Source organism: Melospiza georgiana, chromosome 5, assembly GCF_028018845.1.
Source record: "Melospiza georgiana isolate bMelGeo1 chromosome 5, bMelGeo1.pri, whole genome shotgun sequence".
Classification (NCBI taxonomy): domain Eukaryota; kingdom Metazoa; phylum Chordata; class Aves; order Passeriformes; family Passerellidae; genus Melospiza; species Melospiza georgiana.
The window spans coordinates 46437508-46457428 of NC_080434.1; the positions used below are offsets into that span (position 1 = coordinate 46437508).

The 19921-nt window shown below is 40.3% G+C and overlaps 1 protein-coding gene across 3 annotated transcripts in view; it reads left to right on the forward strand.

The window, feature by feature from the left end:
- DLC1 (DLC1 Rho GTPase activating protein) overlaps window positions 1-19921 on the forward strand; it is a 196094-nt gene that overhangs the window by 166028 nt on the left and 10145 nt on the right. For all 3 annotated transcript variants that reach the window (XM_058024395.1, XM_058024396.1, XM_058024397.1), the window contains 4 exons: window positions 5652-5723; window positions 8798-8879; window positions 14785-14848; window positions 17600-19026. In XM_058024395.1, the coding sequence (XP_057880378.1) occupies window positions 5652-5723; window positions 8798-8879; window positions 14785-14848; window positions 17600-19026 (1645 nt within the window). The remainder of the gene's footprint in view (window positions 1-5651; window positions 5724-8797; window positions 8880-14784; window positions 14849-17599; window positions 19027-19921) is intronic.

Sequence of the window (19921 nt, forward strand, 5' to 3'; positions counted from 1 at the left end):
TTTGCTTTCTTTAGTCCTTGCTATGTGCTGCTTTCTTGAAAGGTGTGGAGTACTAAGTTAATGATACTGCCTAAGGAATATTAAACGATATAAGCTTGAGAAAAAACAGGCATATGAGAAGGAATTTAATTATTTTCAAGCAACAGTCGCATATCTTCAAAGTGAAAGCCATCTGTGGCTCTGGACACATAACAGACTTACTCTTAAGAAGTCAGTCATACTGTCCTAACTTTAAAGGGCTGCAGGCATATGACATTACACAGAGCTGATTTATCATTTTCAATGCCTGCACTGCTCATTTGTAGACAGCTGCCACAGTGCAGTTATTTCCCCGGTTTGTCTCAGATTTCACATCTGTGTTCATGTGTCTATAGACTGAGTGGTTGGGTAGTCTGATCAGGTCTAATGTTGGGACCACAATTCACATGTCAGGGATGCAATTCAAGCCCTAGGAAAAATGATTGCTTGTACTTGGGCAGTGGAATTCTATCCAAAGAAGAGTATTTCTCACATATACCACAGCTGGTCTTAAAAAATGATCCTGAATGATCTCAAGTTTCTTAGTAGCTTAGGACAGTGCTTTTGAGTTGAACAGAAATTTTGCAAAGCACCAGAAGTTTCAGAGGGACGTGACAGGGAGAGGTAATTTCTGATATAGACAGAAAAAGAGCGTGCCGGCCATTTGCAGCCATTAAACTGGACCATCAGTCCTGGATGGGGAAGAATCCTTTGTGCTTTCTGTGCTCCATGTGCTCCTCTGTGCCTCAGCAAATATGCAGATAGATTATGGAGTTTTAGACATTGAAGTAAGGAGATAGTGTGTTCATCTCCAGCTTTCATGAAAGTCTGGAATCATTCTCTGCACTGTATGTGAGAGCCTCTCCAGCAAGCTAATTCAGGAAGATAATTTTATATTCAATTTCTACAAGTTTTTTTTTTTCTCTTCTGAAAAAAAAGTCAAATAGTGAATTTCAACTAGAATAACTTATTTAAAATTAAGACCAAGATGCAATTAAGAAGCTCAAAAAAAAACCCAGTTGTTACATAGGACATTGAAGTGAACCTTCAGAAGTGAAGCCCATTTTTTTCTTAAATTTGATTTTGACAGTGCTGATTTTACCAGTCTCACTACAGATTTTTACGAGCTGCTCTCTTAACAGAGCCAAAAGGTGAGATGGGTAGAACTGATGTGTGGAGGTGCTAATATGATTGTAAAGGTGGCTGAGTTGAGGCAAGAGGAAACCATCTGCTTGGAAAAACTGTTCATAAGATGTTTAGCACTTAGGTGAAAATTGAGTCAATGCATGACTGTACAAAGATACATCTGCTTTGCACCTTCTCCTGAAGACCCTGAAAGAGCTAGTGTTTAAATTGCATGTTATTTCATTGAAGTGGAAAAGAAGAATGAAAGTAAATGTTGTTGCTGTCTTAACTGGACTGCTATGATGATTTTTTTTCTGAAATAATGTTATTGCAGTATCACTGTGTGGATTTTCTTTTCTATGGGAGAGAAGGTATCATTAAACAAAAGACTATAGACATCTTACAGTTCTCCCTTCTGCAACAGCAGTTTCCAACAAGGTGTTAATTGAGATATTTTTACTCTTAGGGTCTAAACTTGCGAACTTACCAGGCCAGGAACCAAGATTACCCAAAGTTTAACAAAAACGGAAGTTAGACTTTTCCATTTTCATTTACTACTCTGGGGAAGAATTGAGTTTTCCTAATCCCTCTGGAAGTGGGTAAATAAGGACTAATGGCTCCCAACCATACACAAAAGGAACTGCTACCCTTGATTTGAGCATGGAGGACTGTTTTGTAAAACAGACTAACAAATAAAGCTGGTTCCAATAAAAATTTCCTGTTTCCTCTTTAACACATTTGCCTGTTGTTTGCTTACAGGACACCAAGAATAAAGACTTCATTGTAGTTTTTGGGGTTTTGGGGGATTTGGGTGGGGTTTTTAAAATTTGTTTTGTTTTACTTTCTAAGAGGTTTTTGGTTCTTTTTTTTTTTTTTTTATTTTTTTGTATCAGGACATTTAGAAATAATAGCACAATTTCTTCCTTGCCAGCGGTTTTTCGTACAAGAACCTCCTGCTGCTGGGGGAGGGCACAGGATGCACATCTGAAAAGCTGCACATGCATTTCTTGCTTGGAATGTATGCTGAGTGGTAGTTTATTGTAAAGGTTTTAACTGGCAAGGATGTTTGATTCAGAAAGGAAGTGGCACTGCAGGGATGGAGTGGGAAGGAGGCAGTGGGACCAGTCCTTTGCCTGCAGCAGCTTATCAGTTCAGCTGCCAGGTCTTCATCAGAAATTGCTTTGCAAATTGTGGCTGAAGTAGGACTTTCCTAAAATAGGTTGGAAAGCAGTGTAGAGTTCCTCTGCAAGTTTCCTCTCCTCCCTGTGGCTATTAGCTGGCCCCAGCCAAGCAAATGCAGTGAGTTCCTAGCTAGTCCCCTGGGATACTGAACAAAGGCTATTCAATGCTCTGTCCCTTCTAAATGTTTTTAGAAGTAGTTGGAAAGTCTGATTTTGGAAGACCTGTTCTCCTTTCTTTTGTCTCTTATTATCTTGATTGCCATTGATCAGGATGACAAGGACTTGCACATAAATATTCTCATGTCCACTTGGAAATGAAGCTGGCAGCTAGCAAACCAAATGTCCCAGGGCTAATGCTGCTGAGCTGGAAGCTGGAATTTTGAAACTGTGGTAATGAGCTTCTTCCTCTAGGGTAGTTTAAATGATTTGGCCAGAACCTCAGGTTTAACCAGTGTGTTTTATTCTCAAACACAGATTCCAGTTAAACTGCAGTAATGAACTTTTTATCTAGAGAAGCTCTCAGCTGTTTAAATTTGTATCTCTTATTGTGAGGAAGCTTGTTCAGTGTACTCTGCTTTCTGTGCAGCTTATTCAATGTACCTTGGACTGGATTCTCCCTCTGACTATGTTTTGGTCTGCCTGAACTTCACACACATACACAGTTTTGTTCATACGCTGGCTCATCAGTAGCCAACAAGGTTGAGATAGGAAAGCTGGGTTAAAAAGTTACCTTTCCCTTTGTCTGGTCACACCACATAGGAGTGCAGTCTAGGAGGAATCCTGAGTTTGGCCAACCTGAGTTGAACAAAAGGAGCCATCTTTTAGGACCCACCTCCACTCTGTCACCAGTACCCATCATGTCCCTCTCTTGACCAAGCTGTGTGTGGGTGGAGATGAGATGGAGAGAGCCCTGGCCTCAGGGCACTCCCTGGCCCCTTGTTCAGGAGAGTACTCCAAACCCTTCACCCTTTCAAGGGCTTGCAACAGGACTTGCAACCTTTTGCCCTTCCAGGACTTGCAACAGGACTTGCAACTTGCCCTATGAAAATGGGGCAAATATGGCTTTTAAACACTTAGCACTGTCTTGTACCCAACCCTAGGCATTTACACAGCCTAATCAATGGACAGGTGCACTTGTGGTTTATTGTTCTCTGCAATTCTTGTGGACAGATAGGAAAAAATCAGGTGTTTCATTGCCTAAACTTCTTGGGGGATTCTCAAAGGTATTTTGAAAGCAAATACACTGTGAAAATCCCAAAGGCATGTGACAGCTGGGTGCCCATAAAATGTAACTTCAACATCCCCTTTGTAGAGAATGGTGAAAAAAGTCCAGTGAATGCATATTCATAATTTTCTAGCTCTAGAAATAATTTGCAGGCCATACACCTGGGGTGCTCAGTAGAGGACCTGTGAACAAATATTTAAACACATTGAAGAGTGCCTGTAGTAGTAAGGAATCTCACACTTTTTTCAATTGCACTGCAAGCATCTCCCTGCATTTTTTGCCAAATGCTTGTTATCTAGGATAATTTTTTTCCTGGTTTTAAGTCAAGCAAAATTCTCATTCAATCCAAGCACTTCTGCAGAATGCAACCTATAAGATATTGTGTTTTATTTTAAGTAGTCTTAAAAATTTGTTGCAGATTTTTTGCTTTGCTACTTTAATTGCCTGTGAAGTATTAATCTATCGTCTTGTTTGTTCTTGCTTTAGCCATACAAGTTTCAAATATTTTTTTCTTTATTGAATTTTCCACATATTTCCTTAGCATACTGAAATTGAAATACTGTTTAAGCAAAACTTTGTAATAGTTTGCAATTGGAATTGAAGAATGCCTTTTCTTAATCAGTAGCTAAGTCAATATGTCCGTACGTGCTTGTTCTCATGTGGTGCCATAACCCAAAGGTGAAGCAAACACAAGTTGCACAAATGCCTGCTTGTCCTGACTTCAACAGGAGTGGATTTTTAGATGTTTATTTATCTGGAATGTTGTGTTTTGGCTCACCTTAACCCCTTGGTTTGGATATGTGTCTTAGCAAAGTAGTCTGGCAAAGCACAAATATTCTAACACAATTGTAGCAATTTGGAAAATGAGAGGGGGGTTGCCGTCGTTTTGGAGATGCTAAAATGTGCCTGCCATTTCATCCAATTTGTACACCTATATCTCACTGGGAATATTTCTTAGCGTGACAAAATTTTGTAATATTTTACTTACACTGTGTTTGGGTTTTCAATGCCCTGTATTCAGTAACCTGTATTTGGAGCAATTCTGAGCAGGCCCCTTTGTGCATGGTTTCTGCAACAGGTAGCCATAGTATCCTCTCCAAGTAGGTGGCAAAATTGTGTACTGACTTGTGCATAATGAAGCTTTTGTTTCCTGGTCCATCAGGAACAGTGAGTATAATGAAAGCCAGACAAACTGTAATACTTTCTGATTTCTCATTGTTCATTTGATCAGTTCTAAGCAGGAAACTATATTCCCAGTAGCACTTTATTGAATTTTTTGAAGAACATAATTAGCCCAGTCCATTTCTTCAACACTTGGAGGATACCCTAGGTACCTTTTATATTTTCCTAGTTTGAGCTAATAGGATAACATATTCTTTATCTCTACATGTATTAAGTAGCATATGAATTTGTATGTGATTTATTCACAAACTAATACTCCTTTCTTTCTGTGTAACATATATGTGTGTGAATAATTTCATTCTGTGGCATGCTCTTTCAGGCTGTGTGAGGGAAACCTTCCTGTAATACACCAAGTAACTCATAAATACCTCGCAGACTTCCAATGAAACTAGGTTCTTGTTGGGTAGTAAATATGTTCTTGAATAAGCTGCAGTACAGTGTGTCAGTTGTTCTTGGACTTGAGTCTGTCAGGACTATCTACAAGGTGTTAAAGTGCACAGTAATGCGAGCTCTGCAAGGAATTTCTGTCAAGACAAAGGAGTTGTGCCAAGAGGACCAAAAGATTTGCCGAACAAGCACTGCTCATGTTGATTGCAGATTGTTTTTTCTAGTGTTAACAAATACTATAAATACTGTACAGGATAATCCATAACTGCTGCAGTTTTCATTAGTGCCTGTTTCTCTTACCACTAAAATGATGAGCTGTTGATAAATAGCAGCTGAGCGTTAGTGACTTTCTAGAATCTAAGATGTGTTTGATAGAAGAAAAGCAAACTGGGATAAGCAAATGTGGGTCTCAGTTCAAAGTTTCTGGAAACCTTTGTGCTTATTTTGCAGTGGGGATAGTAGAAGTGGTGGAGAGGAGGTTTTTTCTCTGCTGATCACTAACCAGAGGGGGATTTGTTTCTGTCCTCTTTCAGAAATCGAGGCCAAGGAAGCTTGTGACTGGCTGCGGGCTGCTGGGTTCCCACAGTATGCGCAGCTTTATGAAGGTAGGCACCTGAACTCAATCCTCACCCAGCAACTTTGGACAATAAGATGGAATATTCACCAGTGAATGAGATTCAGGGGCACCACTGAAGTTCCAGTACATGAGATGACTTTTAGGGACTGGGCTGCTCTCTGCCACCCACAACACACATAGATGTACCAAACCCAATGAGACTCTGAAGAATGCAGGAGTTTGAATTTGTTTCACGTTTCTGTTTTAGTCTGAATCTTCCAACCATCATCATAGAACAAATGTAAACGTTACCACAGTGGTATGTTCCCTCTGGTTAAGACAGAGAGGAACAGTCAGCCACTGCTACAAGCCCAGTCTTGGAGAAATACAAAAGCTGTGTGCAGCTCCATTGGCCAGCTCTCCTAATGGAACAGTAGTAGGAAATTCTGCATATGCATGGATATGTCTGTATGCCTCATGATTCCCAAGTCCTGTGTGTTTAGTCAGAATGGTTTGAGTTGAAGTTAGGCATAGGCTTACTATGAAGGGAAAAAGAGCATACAAGCTGTGGTTGTGCAGATGCTCCTCAGAGGAGTGGTTGCCTCCTGCAGTCAGTTGTCCTTCTCTGGGATACATTCATTTTGTGTCTCTGCTTTTACAAGGTTTTGCTCAATGAGAACTGTTTTCTTCAGTGCCTCTCCAACCTACTAGAAACCTGCAGGTTTGGCATACAGTTCTTACGCTCTGATGCAGAGTAGCATATAGAAGTTTGTTTTAAAAGTATGACATGCTTTTTATATATCTATATTATTGTTCAGAATTTTCCCCCACACTACTTTAAATTACTTTCACTACAGTGAAATTATTATGTGCTCTTTACTGCCTCTTCATTTCTACGAAGCAAATTCCAGCTGCTGCTTGTAAGAACGAGCATAGAAAGTTCATTATTACAGTGAATAACTGCTGAAAATTACACCAAATGCTGAGCTGACCTTCTTGAAAAATGATCTTGTTTAGCTTTGATTTGCAGCTGCATTTGCAATATGAGATGATAATAGCACTTTCAAAAGCTGCACTTGGCAAAACTTTTCTTTGCCTGTTCAGAAATTAAATTTCCTTTTATTTTTTCTTTTTTTCTTTCCTTCTTTTTTTTTTCTATGCTAATGGAGATGCCAAGATTTTCTTGGTATATGGAGCTGGAAACTGTACTTCCAGTTTTTGTTACAACTGAGACAAAACTCTCAGCTGAATAGGTGAGCTTGTGGATATCTTATAATGCTGAGACATAAATCCCCTAATAAATTACTTGCATTCAGAAAACATGTCCTACCTGTGTAGGACCATTGCCCTACCTAGAGATTCTAAACCTACATGAAGTTTCTGTTGTGACAGCATGTCCTGCCTAACATCAAAAGGACCACAGAGGTGAGAGAGAAGGAGTGAGAGCAGGGCCAGTCATACCCATTGAAAGGACAGCTGTCCTTACTGAAAAACAATATACCATTGTCCTTTGCAAGCCCCCCTGGCAGCATCAACAACAAAGCCAGCAATAGCATAGATTAAGCATTAAAAAAAGGGTCTTATGCAGACTATCAGCTTCTTTCAAGTCACCTCTCTCACTGAAGTTCTCACACATTCTCTTGTGGACATTTTAAGATATGACTTTGCCAGTGGAAAAACTTACATCAGCACTGCTGAAAAACACAGGATGAATGTGCTCACTCTCTTTACTTGCATTTTCTACTTAAAACAGTGAAGGGGAGGCCTGTGAAGGAGGCTTTGTACTATACCAATTGGGTACAGAACAAGAGTTCTGAGAAGTTTCCTATATGGAGTGTTCCAACGCAGTGTACATTTAATATGGGAGATTAATCAGTGAACCTTTGCCATTTGATTTGCTAAAACTGCAGTTTTCTGCAGAAAATACAGAATTTCTAGCATTTTGCAGAATATGTTATAATTTGTATTTCTGAGAGAGTTGTGGAAGCTGTGGATAGCCTGTCCCTGAAAGTGTTCAAAGTAAGGTTGGGTGGGTCTTAGAGAAACCTGGTCTAGTGGAAGGTGTCCCTCTCCATAGCAGGGGGCTTGGAACTAGTAGACTTTAAGGTTGTTCCAACACAAAACATTGTATGATGCTATGAAAATAAGGACATAAAATTCATTTCTGTTGCTATAGAAAATGAATTAATTTCATAAAATTCATAGAGTTCATTTTCTGTTAGAAAATACCTTTCTAGAAAGTTATTTTCCTCATTTCAGTTCATTCTTCCTATTCTATAGAAATTTAAAAATTCATAGACAATTACTTGGATCAGGGAAATTGTGTGCAACTGCAGCAGTCTGCTCATAGATTGACCTTGTATTTCTGTGCACACCCTGAAGAGCCAGCAGCCTTGGGTGGGAGTTTTAGCTGTGCAAGGAATGCCAGATCAGGACCTGTATGACAGTCAGGAATCTGTGGAGTACAGTAAATGATATATATGTGTTTGCTGCTTCAGAGCTGTAGTAAATTTTCAGCTCTCTGCCAACATCTCTCCCCCTCACTCTCCCAGTTGTTTACCTAAATCATCTCCTAAGGAAAGGAGGCAGTATGGTGTCCAGGCAGCTTGGCTTGCTTTCATTTCGAGCCATATCTCATTAATGAAACAGTGTCAAACTTAAATAGCTTGATTAACGGCTAAGGAGATTCAAGACTTTTTTTTTTTTTTCATTCTTTCACGGAGTTTTGGCATTTACTGGCCTTTTTTCTTCATGTGAGATATTAGTATTTTGATGGAGATTGCATATTTATTTTAAATAAATCTAGCCTGAATTAGTTTATACTTCTGATATCTGATAGGGAAGCTTGCATTTGCCTTTTTCCATCTCCCATTGTTTCATCTCTGCTTTAATAATTTTTCCTCCATTCTGTGTATAAACTCTCAGTTATCAAGGCTGCATGACAAAAATTTGTAGATTAAAAGGAAGCACCTCTGGCATTAGAGGTGATAGCATGTGTTTACCTAAGCACCAATCACTGGCTTATTGATGAGCTCAGCTGCAGGCAGCTGAGCAGTTGTTTGAAATAACAGGTCACTGGGAGTAAGCCTCACTTTGGTTTTTGATCTGTTTCTCTTCATGCAGATCTCCTTTTTCCAATTGACATTGCTCTAGTCAAGAGAGAGCATGACTTTCTGGACAGAGATGCTATTGAGGCGTTATGCAGGTAGGTGAATAAAAATCACACTGCATTCTGAAACAAACCCTTCCTGTGTAATAGAAAGCACCTGGGAAAAGCACACCAAAAAAAGCGCACAAAAGTATGTGGTTTTCATTAAAATACCTTATTGGTTTAAGTAATGTTTGGGGATCTTATTTAAAAGAAAGTTGGGAGGAGGGTGGCAGGAATCTTTGTGAAAGGGATTTCACAGGCATATTTTTTTATTACTCCCCTTTCTTTGCTCTTTCCTAATTCCCAAGTTGAGCATGTGAAAGCAGAGCTGTGCTGGCTATAGCCATCAGCACGTACAACTGCAGCACCAATTCCCACACAGGAACTGGGTTTGGGAAGCAGTATCAGCAAAGCAATGCTTTGCACTCCATCACTCTCCTTTCATACCTTGGTGGACAGCTGTGCATACAAACAAAATGCTGTGTGTATAAACAAAGAGCTCTATATACAAACCCTCATGCTGGCCTCAGTGCATTGCCCTGTAACCTGGGCATGGCTGAAAGGGATAATGTAAGGGAATCTGTTACTTTATCACTACTCCAAAGACAGCTCTGCCCTCAGCCACATGCTCACATTAACTCATCTTTGTTCTTCATGGGCTCCTTCCACAAACCAGTTCAATTAATTATACAAGGGAAAAAATGTAGTGGATTGTTTCTCAGTGATGAAAATAGCAACACGCACTCCATATCTCTATGAGACAAAGATTTTAAAGGTTGAACTGTATCATTCTGAAGCCTGTGGCTTGTATGTCAGAATTATCTTTTACAAAATAACTTTTAAACTGACACTGAAGTATATCCAGAATCATTCAGATCCCACCTCAAAATAAAATTGAAGTAATTTAATTAACCATCTCGGATGTCTGAATTTGGCCTTTTACCGTGTGTGTTAGCCAAAAGCAGTTCATTATCACAACATTTCCACCTTTGGATTTTTTTTCCACACCTCCGTGTTTAATTTTGCAAAGCTTATTAAAAACTGTGGAGAAGCACATAGTTTGGAATGCTGCCTTTCTGCCTGCAGTCTGGGTTTATTTTGACTCATGCCACAGTCAGTGTATAAACAGTAAAGGGGTTTACTCAGTAAAGGCTTTGAGCAGTTTCACAACTGTAAGTCTATCGCTGTTTCTTGACTGAAAATCAGAATACTTTGGGAGTTATTTGCACTTTCAGCACAGAGCTAAGTGAACATTGTACACAGTGGATGGTAACAAAATAGTAAGAAGTCTGTGTTGAGATTCTGCTTTTCTGTGTAATAGCCATGGTCTCCCAGAAGTTCTAATTACTTTGTTCTGATAACTGTATGTGAAAAAATTGTTTTAAAAACACTGTAGAAATCACAGTGACAGGGATTTTTTCTTTAGATTTGAAGCACTTTAAATGATAGCTTACAACTGAACAGTATTGTTAATTATTATTTAATAATCTTATTAATGTAAGCAGGAAAATTAAGTTAACAGAGGTAGTATATGGCACTCAGTAAGAGATGGTTAAGAGATGTCATTTAGTGATCTTACCATTAAATGTATGGGTAAAAATGTAAGAGTGATGACTGTATTTTAATTTTCTTGGATGCTTTCTTTAGTGACCATGCAAACCAGTGCTGGCCTTTGTTTCATAAAACGTTGTGTAGATTAATGACTGGGAATTTATCTCCAGTGGATAACTGGATGCATCATGTGCTGATGAAACTAAGTATTGAAACATGCTTATCCTAGAGGTTGTTGCTAAATACAAAATACATAGCAAGCCATGATGGAAATCCTTTTAAATCTCGTTATGCATGGCTAGGAATCTGTTTCACTATATATGCAAGAGATTTCTTAAATCTTTTATCATCAGGACTTCTCATCCACAAAATTGGTTATAATGCATTCATTATTATAATGCATATCATTTGGTCTGTGGAGAGCTGACCTCCTTTGCAGAAGAACATGAGACAAAGCCCAGGAGCCAAAGTAGAGGCCGTCCACTGAGACAAGAAGGCCATTGTATGACAGTTTGTTACATGTATAATGGAGCTGGACTTTATCAGTGGAATTATGAATTTAAGTCCATCAAGAAAATATTTTAAACTTTAAAGGTAGAAGACACAGTTCCTCAAATTCAAAATGCATAAATCCAGTATTGTGCATTCCTACTACTTTATTTGGGTGCATGGGGTGAGAGCTTCTGTTAATGAGAATATAATTAATTATCTGGTGTTATACCAAACATAGAACTGACTAGTACCTAGTTTAAAAAAGACTTCACGTCATAAACCCACATTTTAATTTAGAACTTAGCTGTTCACACTGCAGTTTTTCGTAGTGAGTGTCCTGTTCAGGCTGCCTCTCTTTAGAGAAGTTCAGGCTAAACTAGTGTGGCATTTCTGAGAAGACTAATAAAAATGCATCATTTGCTCATTTCTGAGAGAAGCTCCAGTGCCCCATGTTTTGGGTGTAGCAGGTTCAGGCTGTGTAATGGCCACTCAGGGCTGATATGGACTGACTTGGGGTCTCGGACAGAGAGGCAGGTCCTGCTGCCTTGGTCACCCTCAGGAGGAAGGGGTTTGTGCAGCTGGGGTGAAAGAGAATGACAACTGAGGTAGGAGTCCATGGATAGTGAAGAGGAGTGATGTCTTGGAGATAGAATGCTCCATGGGAGTAAGATGACATCTGGATGTGAAGATGTGTAGATAGGGCTGACTCAAAGACATTTCTCTAAATGATGGGAAAGAATATTATCTTGTCATCCAGACAGTCATCTAGAGAGTGGCCAGGGTAGGAGGCATAGCTGCAATGGAGACTGAGCCAGCCAGGCAGTGAAGTGGCTGTGACTGCTGTCTGCAGCAATCCTGCCCCATCCCTCCATCTCCCATCTGCTCTTCAGGAAGGTGTCACTGGGACAGGTTTGGGCAGAGTAAGATGGACCTAAAGAATGAGGCAGGTCTGCTGACTGTCAGGAAGGAAATGATAAGTGAACTTATACCTGGGAGTGGAGTTTACAAAGGAGAAGGTCCAGACCCAGAAGAGGAAACTGTGGTTTATTAACTAGCATCAATTTGATGAGAAGATCTGCAGAAAATGGACATATGCTTATAGGCTTAAAAGGTATTGCAAATGTATGTGAAGGTTAATGACAGTTGTACAGGTAAATCTCATCCTCACAAACCAAGCTGTAAGCTTAGATTTTAAGACACACTAATGTGTTTGGAAGGCAATTTTGCATATTGTACTGTATTTTCAGTGGTGTGTAGTTCAAGGACCTTGGCATTCCTGAATTTGAGCAGAAGTTGAAGCAGAATGTGTGATGTATGGAATGGAAGTTGCAGGCCTGATGCAATTGCTGCAGAACATTTAAAGTTTAAAAAGGAAACTGGTTTTGAGATGCATCCATGTCAAATATGTAACAGACTTTATTTGCCTCACTGCTATTGAATTTAACCTCACTCATTGGAGGTTACTTTATCTTGCCTTTGTACTAATTTTTGTGAGGTATGTGCCAGGAATTTTTTTTTAAATACCCTCTGTGAAAATAAAGGTCTTTGCTCTACCCTTTCCCACCTATTTCAGGGGTTTTAGTTGAGTAGGAGAGAAGTCTGGGGATGTAATCTTTGTGAAATCAGAGATTGTCTTTATTAGTGGTCAGACAGACTGGAGCTAGATAAAGCCTGATCCAGGGATTCAGTGGTAACTTCTCTCTGCATAAGTCAAAGGTTGCAACACTGTGAAATGTGTAAATTATTACACAACATAGAACTGAAACCAGTTTAATATTTCCTGGTCTTGAGGTCCAAGACTTTGAGAGGAGAATGTGTTTATAGTGGAGAGGGAGGCAGCTTTCTGATTCTTGTGTGGCCTCTTGAAAAAAACCAAACAGTTTTGTGTCTAGCATGTAGATGGGACATTCACCCCTCACCCGCACCATAAATACAATTCCTCTGAAATCACTAGGCTTGTGCATGTACCCACCAGCTGCAGCCTGCAGGACTGAGCCTTTTGCCTTCCAAATTCAGAGCAAAGATGAAATCTGGATAAAAAAGAGAGATCTGGATAACTTTTCTAACCTGCCACTGCCCTGCTATTTGACCCATGGCAATTCTTCCTGTTTCTCTTCTTCTCTGCTGTGTTGTGGCTGGGTCTAATTATAGATCAAACTGCCTTTTCTTTTTTGCTTCATGACCTGCAGCGAAAGCATCAGTAGCAGCTTTCCCATTTTCTTTGATGGCTTCAGGATCAAGCCCTGTGTAAATACCATCTGCAGCCAATCCTGTGCATAAAAGGCAAGGGAAAAGAGAAAAAACTAGTAATTCTCCCTGTGCACACATTTTCTGCATTCAAGTACAAGTTTCATGAATCTAAGAAAATAAATTTGAAGCACTAGGGCATGTCAGCATTTCTTTTCTTTTTTAGTTTTTCAAAACTGCAGATACAGGCTCTTCTTTGCACTTCGCTCAAATGAATTTGTATGTGAAAATTACACAACTTCCTTTGGAATGAATTAGGCTTTTTAAAGCTCAGCTTTGCTTCTGTTGAATTTGGGCTGTGGTCCACTTTAATGAAAGGGGCAGCCCTACTCCTGTGCCTCCTCCCTGCACACACTGCTCTTCATGCAGCTCAGGGTACTGACCCAGGGGAAATTCAACTCCAAGAAATATTGAAAGATTGGTTTTCAGCTCAGTTAGTGTCCTCGTCCAACCCACAGTATGGCCTCATGAGCAGAAGTATTGACACAGGGCTAAACTATCACTTCCATGAAGCTGCTGCTTCAGCTTTTCTGCCTTCTGCATTGTGCCCAGCCTGTTTCTTCCTTTTGCCTTGCCATAGCACTGGCAGTTCTCTAACTACACTTTACCAGCACAGATTTTAGTTGGACCATGTCCTTGGAACAGTTCTTGGGAAGGTGGAGAAGGGCAGGAGACCATGGCAGACTGCACTTAGCTGAGCCTAACCTGCCTTGGAGCTGTGTCACAAACAGCACCAGCTTTTGCTGTGCTTGAATTGCTTGTGCTCAGTCCTGCACTCTGAGTGACTGGGGAAGAGAGGAGAAGAAAGATAATTTTTTTGTTGTTTTAGGGATACCTACCAGATGACCAGATTAGCTCACTGAGGAATAGAGGAATGCTCATATGTATTCATACAGTACTTCAAGATATGTATAGATATGTATCAGACTGCTGTCACATTTTACAGAGAGGCTGGTTAGCTATTGCTGCTACAGGAACTTTTTTTTTTTAATTTTTGTTTAAATTTTAAATTTTTGTTTAAATTTTAGTCCTTCCAGAAAATATTTTTATATATGATAGAAACTTTCAGTGTAGGAAGCAGAAATTGGATCTGTGTTCTGGTTGAGTTTTTTTTTTTTAAGCTGACAAGTGGTCCCAGGACTGTATTGAAAATAACGATTGTTCAAAAGCAAAATAGACATCTAGTAAGTGCAAAATAAGTTTTCATCTGGGAAGTTTCAGCTTATAAAGTACAATTTTAAAGCAGCATGCTTTTTTTTAATGTGGTCTCATGTTTACAGTGTCAAACTGGAAGACTTTTCTGTTATTTTTAGTCTGTCAAGGTTGAATGTTTCAGGGTTCAGGTGTCTGCTATTTAGAACAAATGTAATGATTACAGGTTGTAGGATGTGATGTTCTTCTCAATTTAGTCCAAGTTTCCATTAACTTCTCTTTACTTGGGTTCAGGTAATTGTGACAAATAGTCGTCCTTCTCTCCCTCTGAAGTTAGAGTACAGCCAAATGTAATGGGTTAATAGTTAAGTAAATTAGGGCTCTAATTGAAACTCTGCTTGTGGCTATTTGTATGCAGAGCAGTTTGGGGACAGCCTTCACAAAAGCTTTGAACTGGAATAGCCTATGTCAAAACACTGGAGTATTCTCTTAATATGGTTTCTTTTGCTCTTTGCAGGCGCTTAAATACTTTAAACAAATGTGCAGTGATGAAGCTAGAAATCAGTCCCCACAGGAAAAGGGTAAGTTCATTTAATTCTTCTATTACAGCATTATGTGTTAATAAAACTAAAAAAAAAATAAAAATCTAGCAGATTGTTTAGATTTGGTTTAGGATTACACCTGGCAAGGACACAGCAAAAAGTAAAAATTCTGCTTACATCTTTTTTTGTGCTCTCACTGAGTGAAAAGTGCAAAGCTTGGCAGTGGGTAAAGGTTGTCTAGCAAACTTTGCCCTCAGATGCTGCTTCCTGTGTGAAAGGCACTGGACTTCTCTGCCTGTGAGGATGTTGGTGTTGACGCCTACTGCATGCACTCAGGCAGGATTTTATAGAGTAGGCTTGATGGCCACAGTGAGCTGACCTTAATGTTACTCCACCATCTTGGACATCATCTTCAATTTTGGTTCTCTGCCATCACCTTGGAGTTGTATTATTTTATTGTGATGTAGACAGGATCAGTTGGACTGTGTTTGGCCTGCAAAAGAAAGGATTAGGCACATTGGTTCCTTTCCAGTATATTTTCAGAACACAACAGCTACCTTTTCAGAAAGTTTACATGTTTCCAGAGAGCTCAGCAGGAATTAAGTGTTTCCTGAATCTTCAGGATTCCTGTGGAGCAGAGTGAGAAGTAAGAGAGCATCCACTGTAATTTCAGTAAGGTAGTACCAACTTGCTAATAAGGTACCACTCAATAGCTGTCTTAAAACTATGTGTGTGTCCTCAGAGGGATCAGTAATTGATACTGTCCCCTGGGATATGACAACTGCAGATAAAGATGGCTGAGTTAAGGCAATACAATGCTGCCCTACCCCTAACAAGAATGCATACAAATGCTCTGAGGTTGTTTACCAGGAATTAATCCCCTCTTTCCCTATCTGTTTGAGGTATGTTGGAAAGAGCATCCAAGCTCCAGAAGATAACACTCTGAGGCAGCATATGTAGGAACTCCTTAAAAGTAGGAGTAGACAGCTGGATTGCCATTTATGACCACCAGAAGATTTCTCATCCTTTTTCCTGGACCTTGTTAACAGTGGAATGATCAGTGTTGATATTAGAGGTCAGACCAGACCTGACTTCAGGTCCAAACCTCAGATCTTCCAGAGTCTGGATTTTAGCTTTTGTTTCAGTCCTTTCTGAATTTCATTCACCACCCATGTTCTGGCAGATAGACTTAGGGCCTATTCCCTTTCGTTATTGATGTCAATAAAATCAATACTTAGCTTGTAAAGCTTTTTAACACTAGGGGAGAATGCTGCTGACAGAAACATGTTGCATTGTTTCCACTGACTTCTTTGCAAATTAAAATTACTTCTTTTTTTCTTCCAATCAATCTCATTCACCCCCAAACCATCATTATTATCCACATCACACTCTAGCAGTTTCAGATTACTTTTTTCCTGGTGAAAACTTTAATAAGGAAGCCAGAATTCTTGGGTTTTCATCTGAGTCGTGGACAAAAGTAGTTTGCAGTAGTTGGGAGGCAAAGACATTGATGCTTGCTCTGTGTCTCATGTGTACTTGGTCTTAAAAATAAATACAGTATTTCACATATTTTCCTGAGCTGATGAAATGTCCTATAAAAAGAAAAAAGTAAAAGTAGGAGATAATCAGGATCTGAAGTATGCATACATAAACTACTTGAAATATTAATAATTTACTTGTTTTTCAAAGAATGAATGTTTGTAGTCCTGGCACACAAATAGTTACATTTTGGGGCATGCATATGTGTTTGTTTTTAAATAAAAGCAAGTTAAATAAATGAAGTGAAATTCATAGAGCTGGGTTGCAATTAGTGTTTCTTACTCTAAACACCAAAGATTATTTTGTGGTTTCATGGTGTCATATTAAAATATCTTCATTGGTTTTATTCCTCCAACTTTCCATATATTTGGAAGACCAAATAGGTCAGGATCATTCCCTTTCAGTATTTAGATGAAAAGATTGTAGGCGTAATTGATGTATGTGTAATTGTACTCTAAGCATTACTCATACATCAAACATGTTATTTACAATTTACTGACATGCCACACTGTCAGTAAGCTCTTGCTGCTCACTATCTACGAGTGTTAAAGTTTGCCTGAAGCTAGACTGAAGTAGAGAATTCACAGAACATTCTTAAAATGTTAGCTGCTAGCCTGTGGGAGGAAGAGTGGACCAGGTAAGAGCCTGGAGCCATCACACTCTAGCAGTGCAGGAGCTTCTTTTGCTGTCTCATTAGTCACAGTGAGGAGGCTGTTCAGAGTTCCCAAATGGGTAAGGAATTAAGCCACTAAAATTCAGAATGTATGAGAAACATCTCGTAATTGCAAAGAGGAGTATAAACATATAGCCACTATCAACAAAGTGTAGCTTTGGAGAGAGTCCAGAGGGACCCCAACTCCTGACTGACTCCAGTTTAAAATGTTATGCATGCCAGGAATTTCCATTGATGTGAGGGCTATCTGCTGTGACCAATTAATTAAGTCTATGGATACTAGGGTTTTTTAAAATAGAACAATTTAAAGTAGATTGTATTGTTTGTTTCTTTTTATGAACAGTATATCTTTTGCATTTAAAAACAGTTAAAATATATTGCCTATACCATGTTATCTTTTCTCGTGACAGGCTTTATGGCCTAATCTTCCTCTCCCTGAAGTAAAAGACTGTTTTCACTTTAAATTCAGTGAGAACAAGGTCATGCTTAAAGCAGTTTAGTGGACATTGTATTTAAATTCAACCGCCTTTGCTGTTTGAGTAGTTTGCAAACAATACTTTCACGGTTCTTCTTTGCAGAGTGAAGATTCAGATGAAGATGAACCTTGTGCAATAAGTGGCAAGTGGACTTTTCAGAGGGACAGCAAGAGGTGGTCGAGGCTTGAAGAGTTTGATGTCTTCCCTCCAAAGCCAGACTTGGATATCCCGTCCCCAGAAGCCCCTCACCTGACGAACGCGGCAAGCCGGGAGAGCGTGCTCACAGACCTCAGCGAACGCCAGGAGGTGGCTTCTATTCTGAGCATCAGCAGCACCAGCAGCCACCAGCCAACCTTGCAGAGCGAGGCGTCTACCACCAGGACAAACTCGGTGGTGAGCGTCTGTTCATCCAGCAATTTTGTAGCCAACGATGACTCATTCAGCAGCCTGCCCTCGCCCAGGGAACTGAATAGCTTCAGCTTCAACACAAAAGCCAACGAGAAGAATGCCAAGTCCAAAACCAAGAGCCTGCTGAAAAGAATGGAGAGTCTTAAAATCAAGAGTTCTCACCATGGCAAGAGCAAAGCTCCTTCAAAGCTTGGCCTGATTATTAGTGGGCCAATCCTGCAGGAGGGCATGGATGAAGATAAACTGAAACAACTTAACTGCGTGGAGATTTCCACCCTCAACGGCAATCACATCAACTTCCCTATGGTACGAAAGAGGAGCGTCTCCAATTCCACCCAGACCAGCAGCAGCAGTAGTCAGTCTGAGACGAGCAGCGCTGTCAGCACGCCCAGTCCTGTCACACGAACACGCAGCCTCAGTGCCTACAATAAAAGGGTGGGCATGTACCTGGAAGGCTTTGACCCCTTCAACCAGTCAACGTTCAGTGATGTGATGGAGCAGAACTTCAAGAACCGGGGCAGTTTTGCAGAAGACACCGTGTTTTTTATCCCTGAGGATCATAAGCCTGGCACTTTTCCCAAAGCGCTCTCCAATGGCAACTTCTCCCCTACAGAAAACAACACCTCTGTGAACTGGAGGACAGGGAGTTTCCATGGACACGGCCACCTCACTCTCCAGAGGGAGAACAGTGGTGACAGCTCCAAAGAGCTGGGCATGGGAAAAAGGCGCAACTCCTCCAGCTCAATGAGCAGCCGCCTGAGTATTTACGACAATGTGCCAGGTTCAATCCTGTATTCCAGCACAAGCGACCTGGCCGACCTCGAAAATGAAGATATATTCCCAGAACTAGACGACATCCTATACCATGTCAAAGGGATGCAGAGAATAGTGAACCAGTGGTCAGAGAAGTTCTCAGATGAAGGGGATTCTGACTCGGCACTCGACTCCATCTCCCCATGTCCTTCCTCTCCAAAGCAGATTCACCTTGATGTAGATAATGATCGAAGAACACCAAGTGACCTCGACAGTACAGGGAATTCACTGAATGAAACGGAAGAGCCCTCAGGGATCCAGGACAGGAGAGACTCTGGGGTTGGTGCATCGCTGACACGTTCCAGCAGGTGAGATCACAAGCGTTAGGACTTGGGGTGGCCTGGGGATGTCCCCTCCAGCCCAAGCACCACATTTTCTTAAGGTGCAGTAGAAGCTGTGGCTGTTCAAGCACACATGTGCTGTTCCATTGTTTCCCAAAACCCTTATGGGCAAGAGAAATGTTTGGGCAACACTTTGTGGTTCCTACAACTCACAGCTGTATGTTTGTGGGTTCAGCCTGAGTTGTCATTGAAAAAACAATGTTAGCACAGTTTTGGGACACAATAATTCTTTAAACTGAAATGGTGCATGGGAGGGGAGGGCCATCAAGTAGGATTAAACACTTTTTTTTAGGAGAACCAAGAGTAAGTATGTTCTGGTTTGTGTCAGTGTGTAGTAAAAGCCTTTACTTTTAGACTGTTTCAAAAAATTGCATTTTTCAATAGCAGGCTGTTTCTAATAGCATGCTAGGGTACTAAATCTGTGGGGAAAATGAGGCTTGATTACTTTCTCTTGATCACTGTAGCACAGTGGGAGACTGGGAGAGTTCCAGTGGCCTCCAGATTCTGCTGGGAGTTTTACCATGACTGTATTTTGTATTGTGAGTAGAGCAAGGATTTTAATTCTTTCTAGCTTTGTTTCCAGTTTTCTTTTAAAATTAATGCAAATCATTTAGTCATCTACAGCTGTTTGTATAAACTCAACGGGACTTATAGAAGCACAGAGTTCCTATTTGATATTGTCTTAAAAATTCATGCAATTTTTTCTTAATGGAGGTTTTTGATTCCCGCTGCCCCAATACTGAAAGGACTTTGGGAGAAGGGCGTTGGAGCCCTTGGAGGATATCTGCTAGGGCAAGGTTGTGTAGCCAGCACTGAGCTGTGGGTCAGCTGAGAGTGCACATTCCCATGTGAATCACCTGCC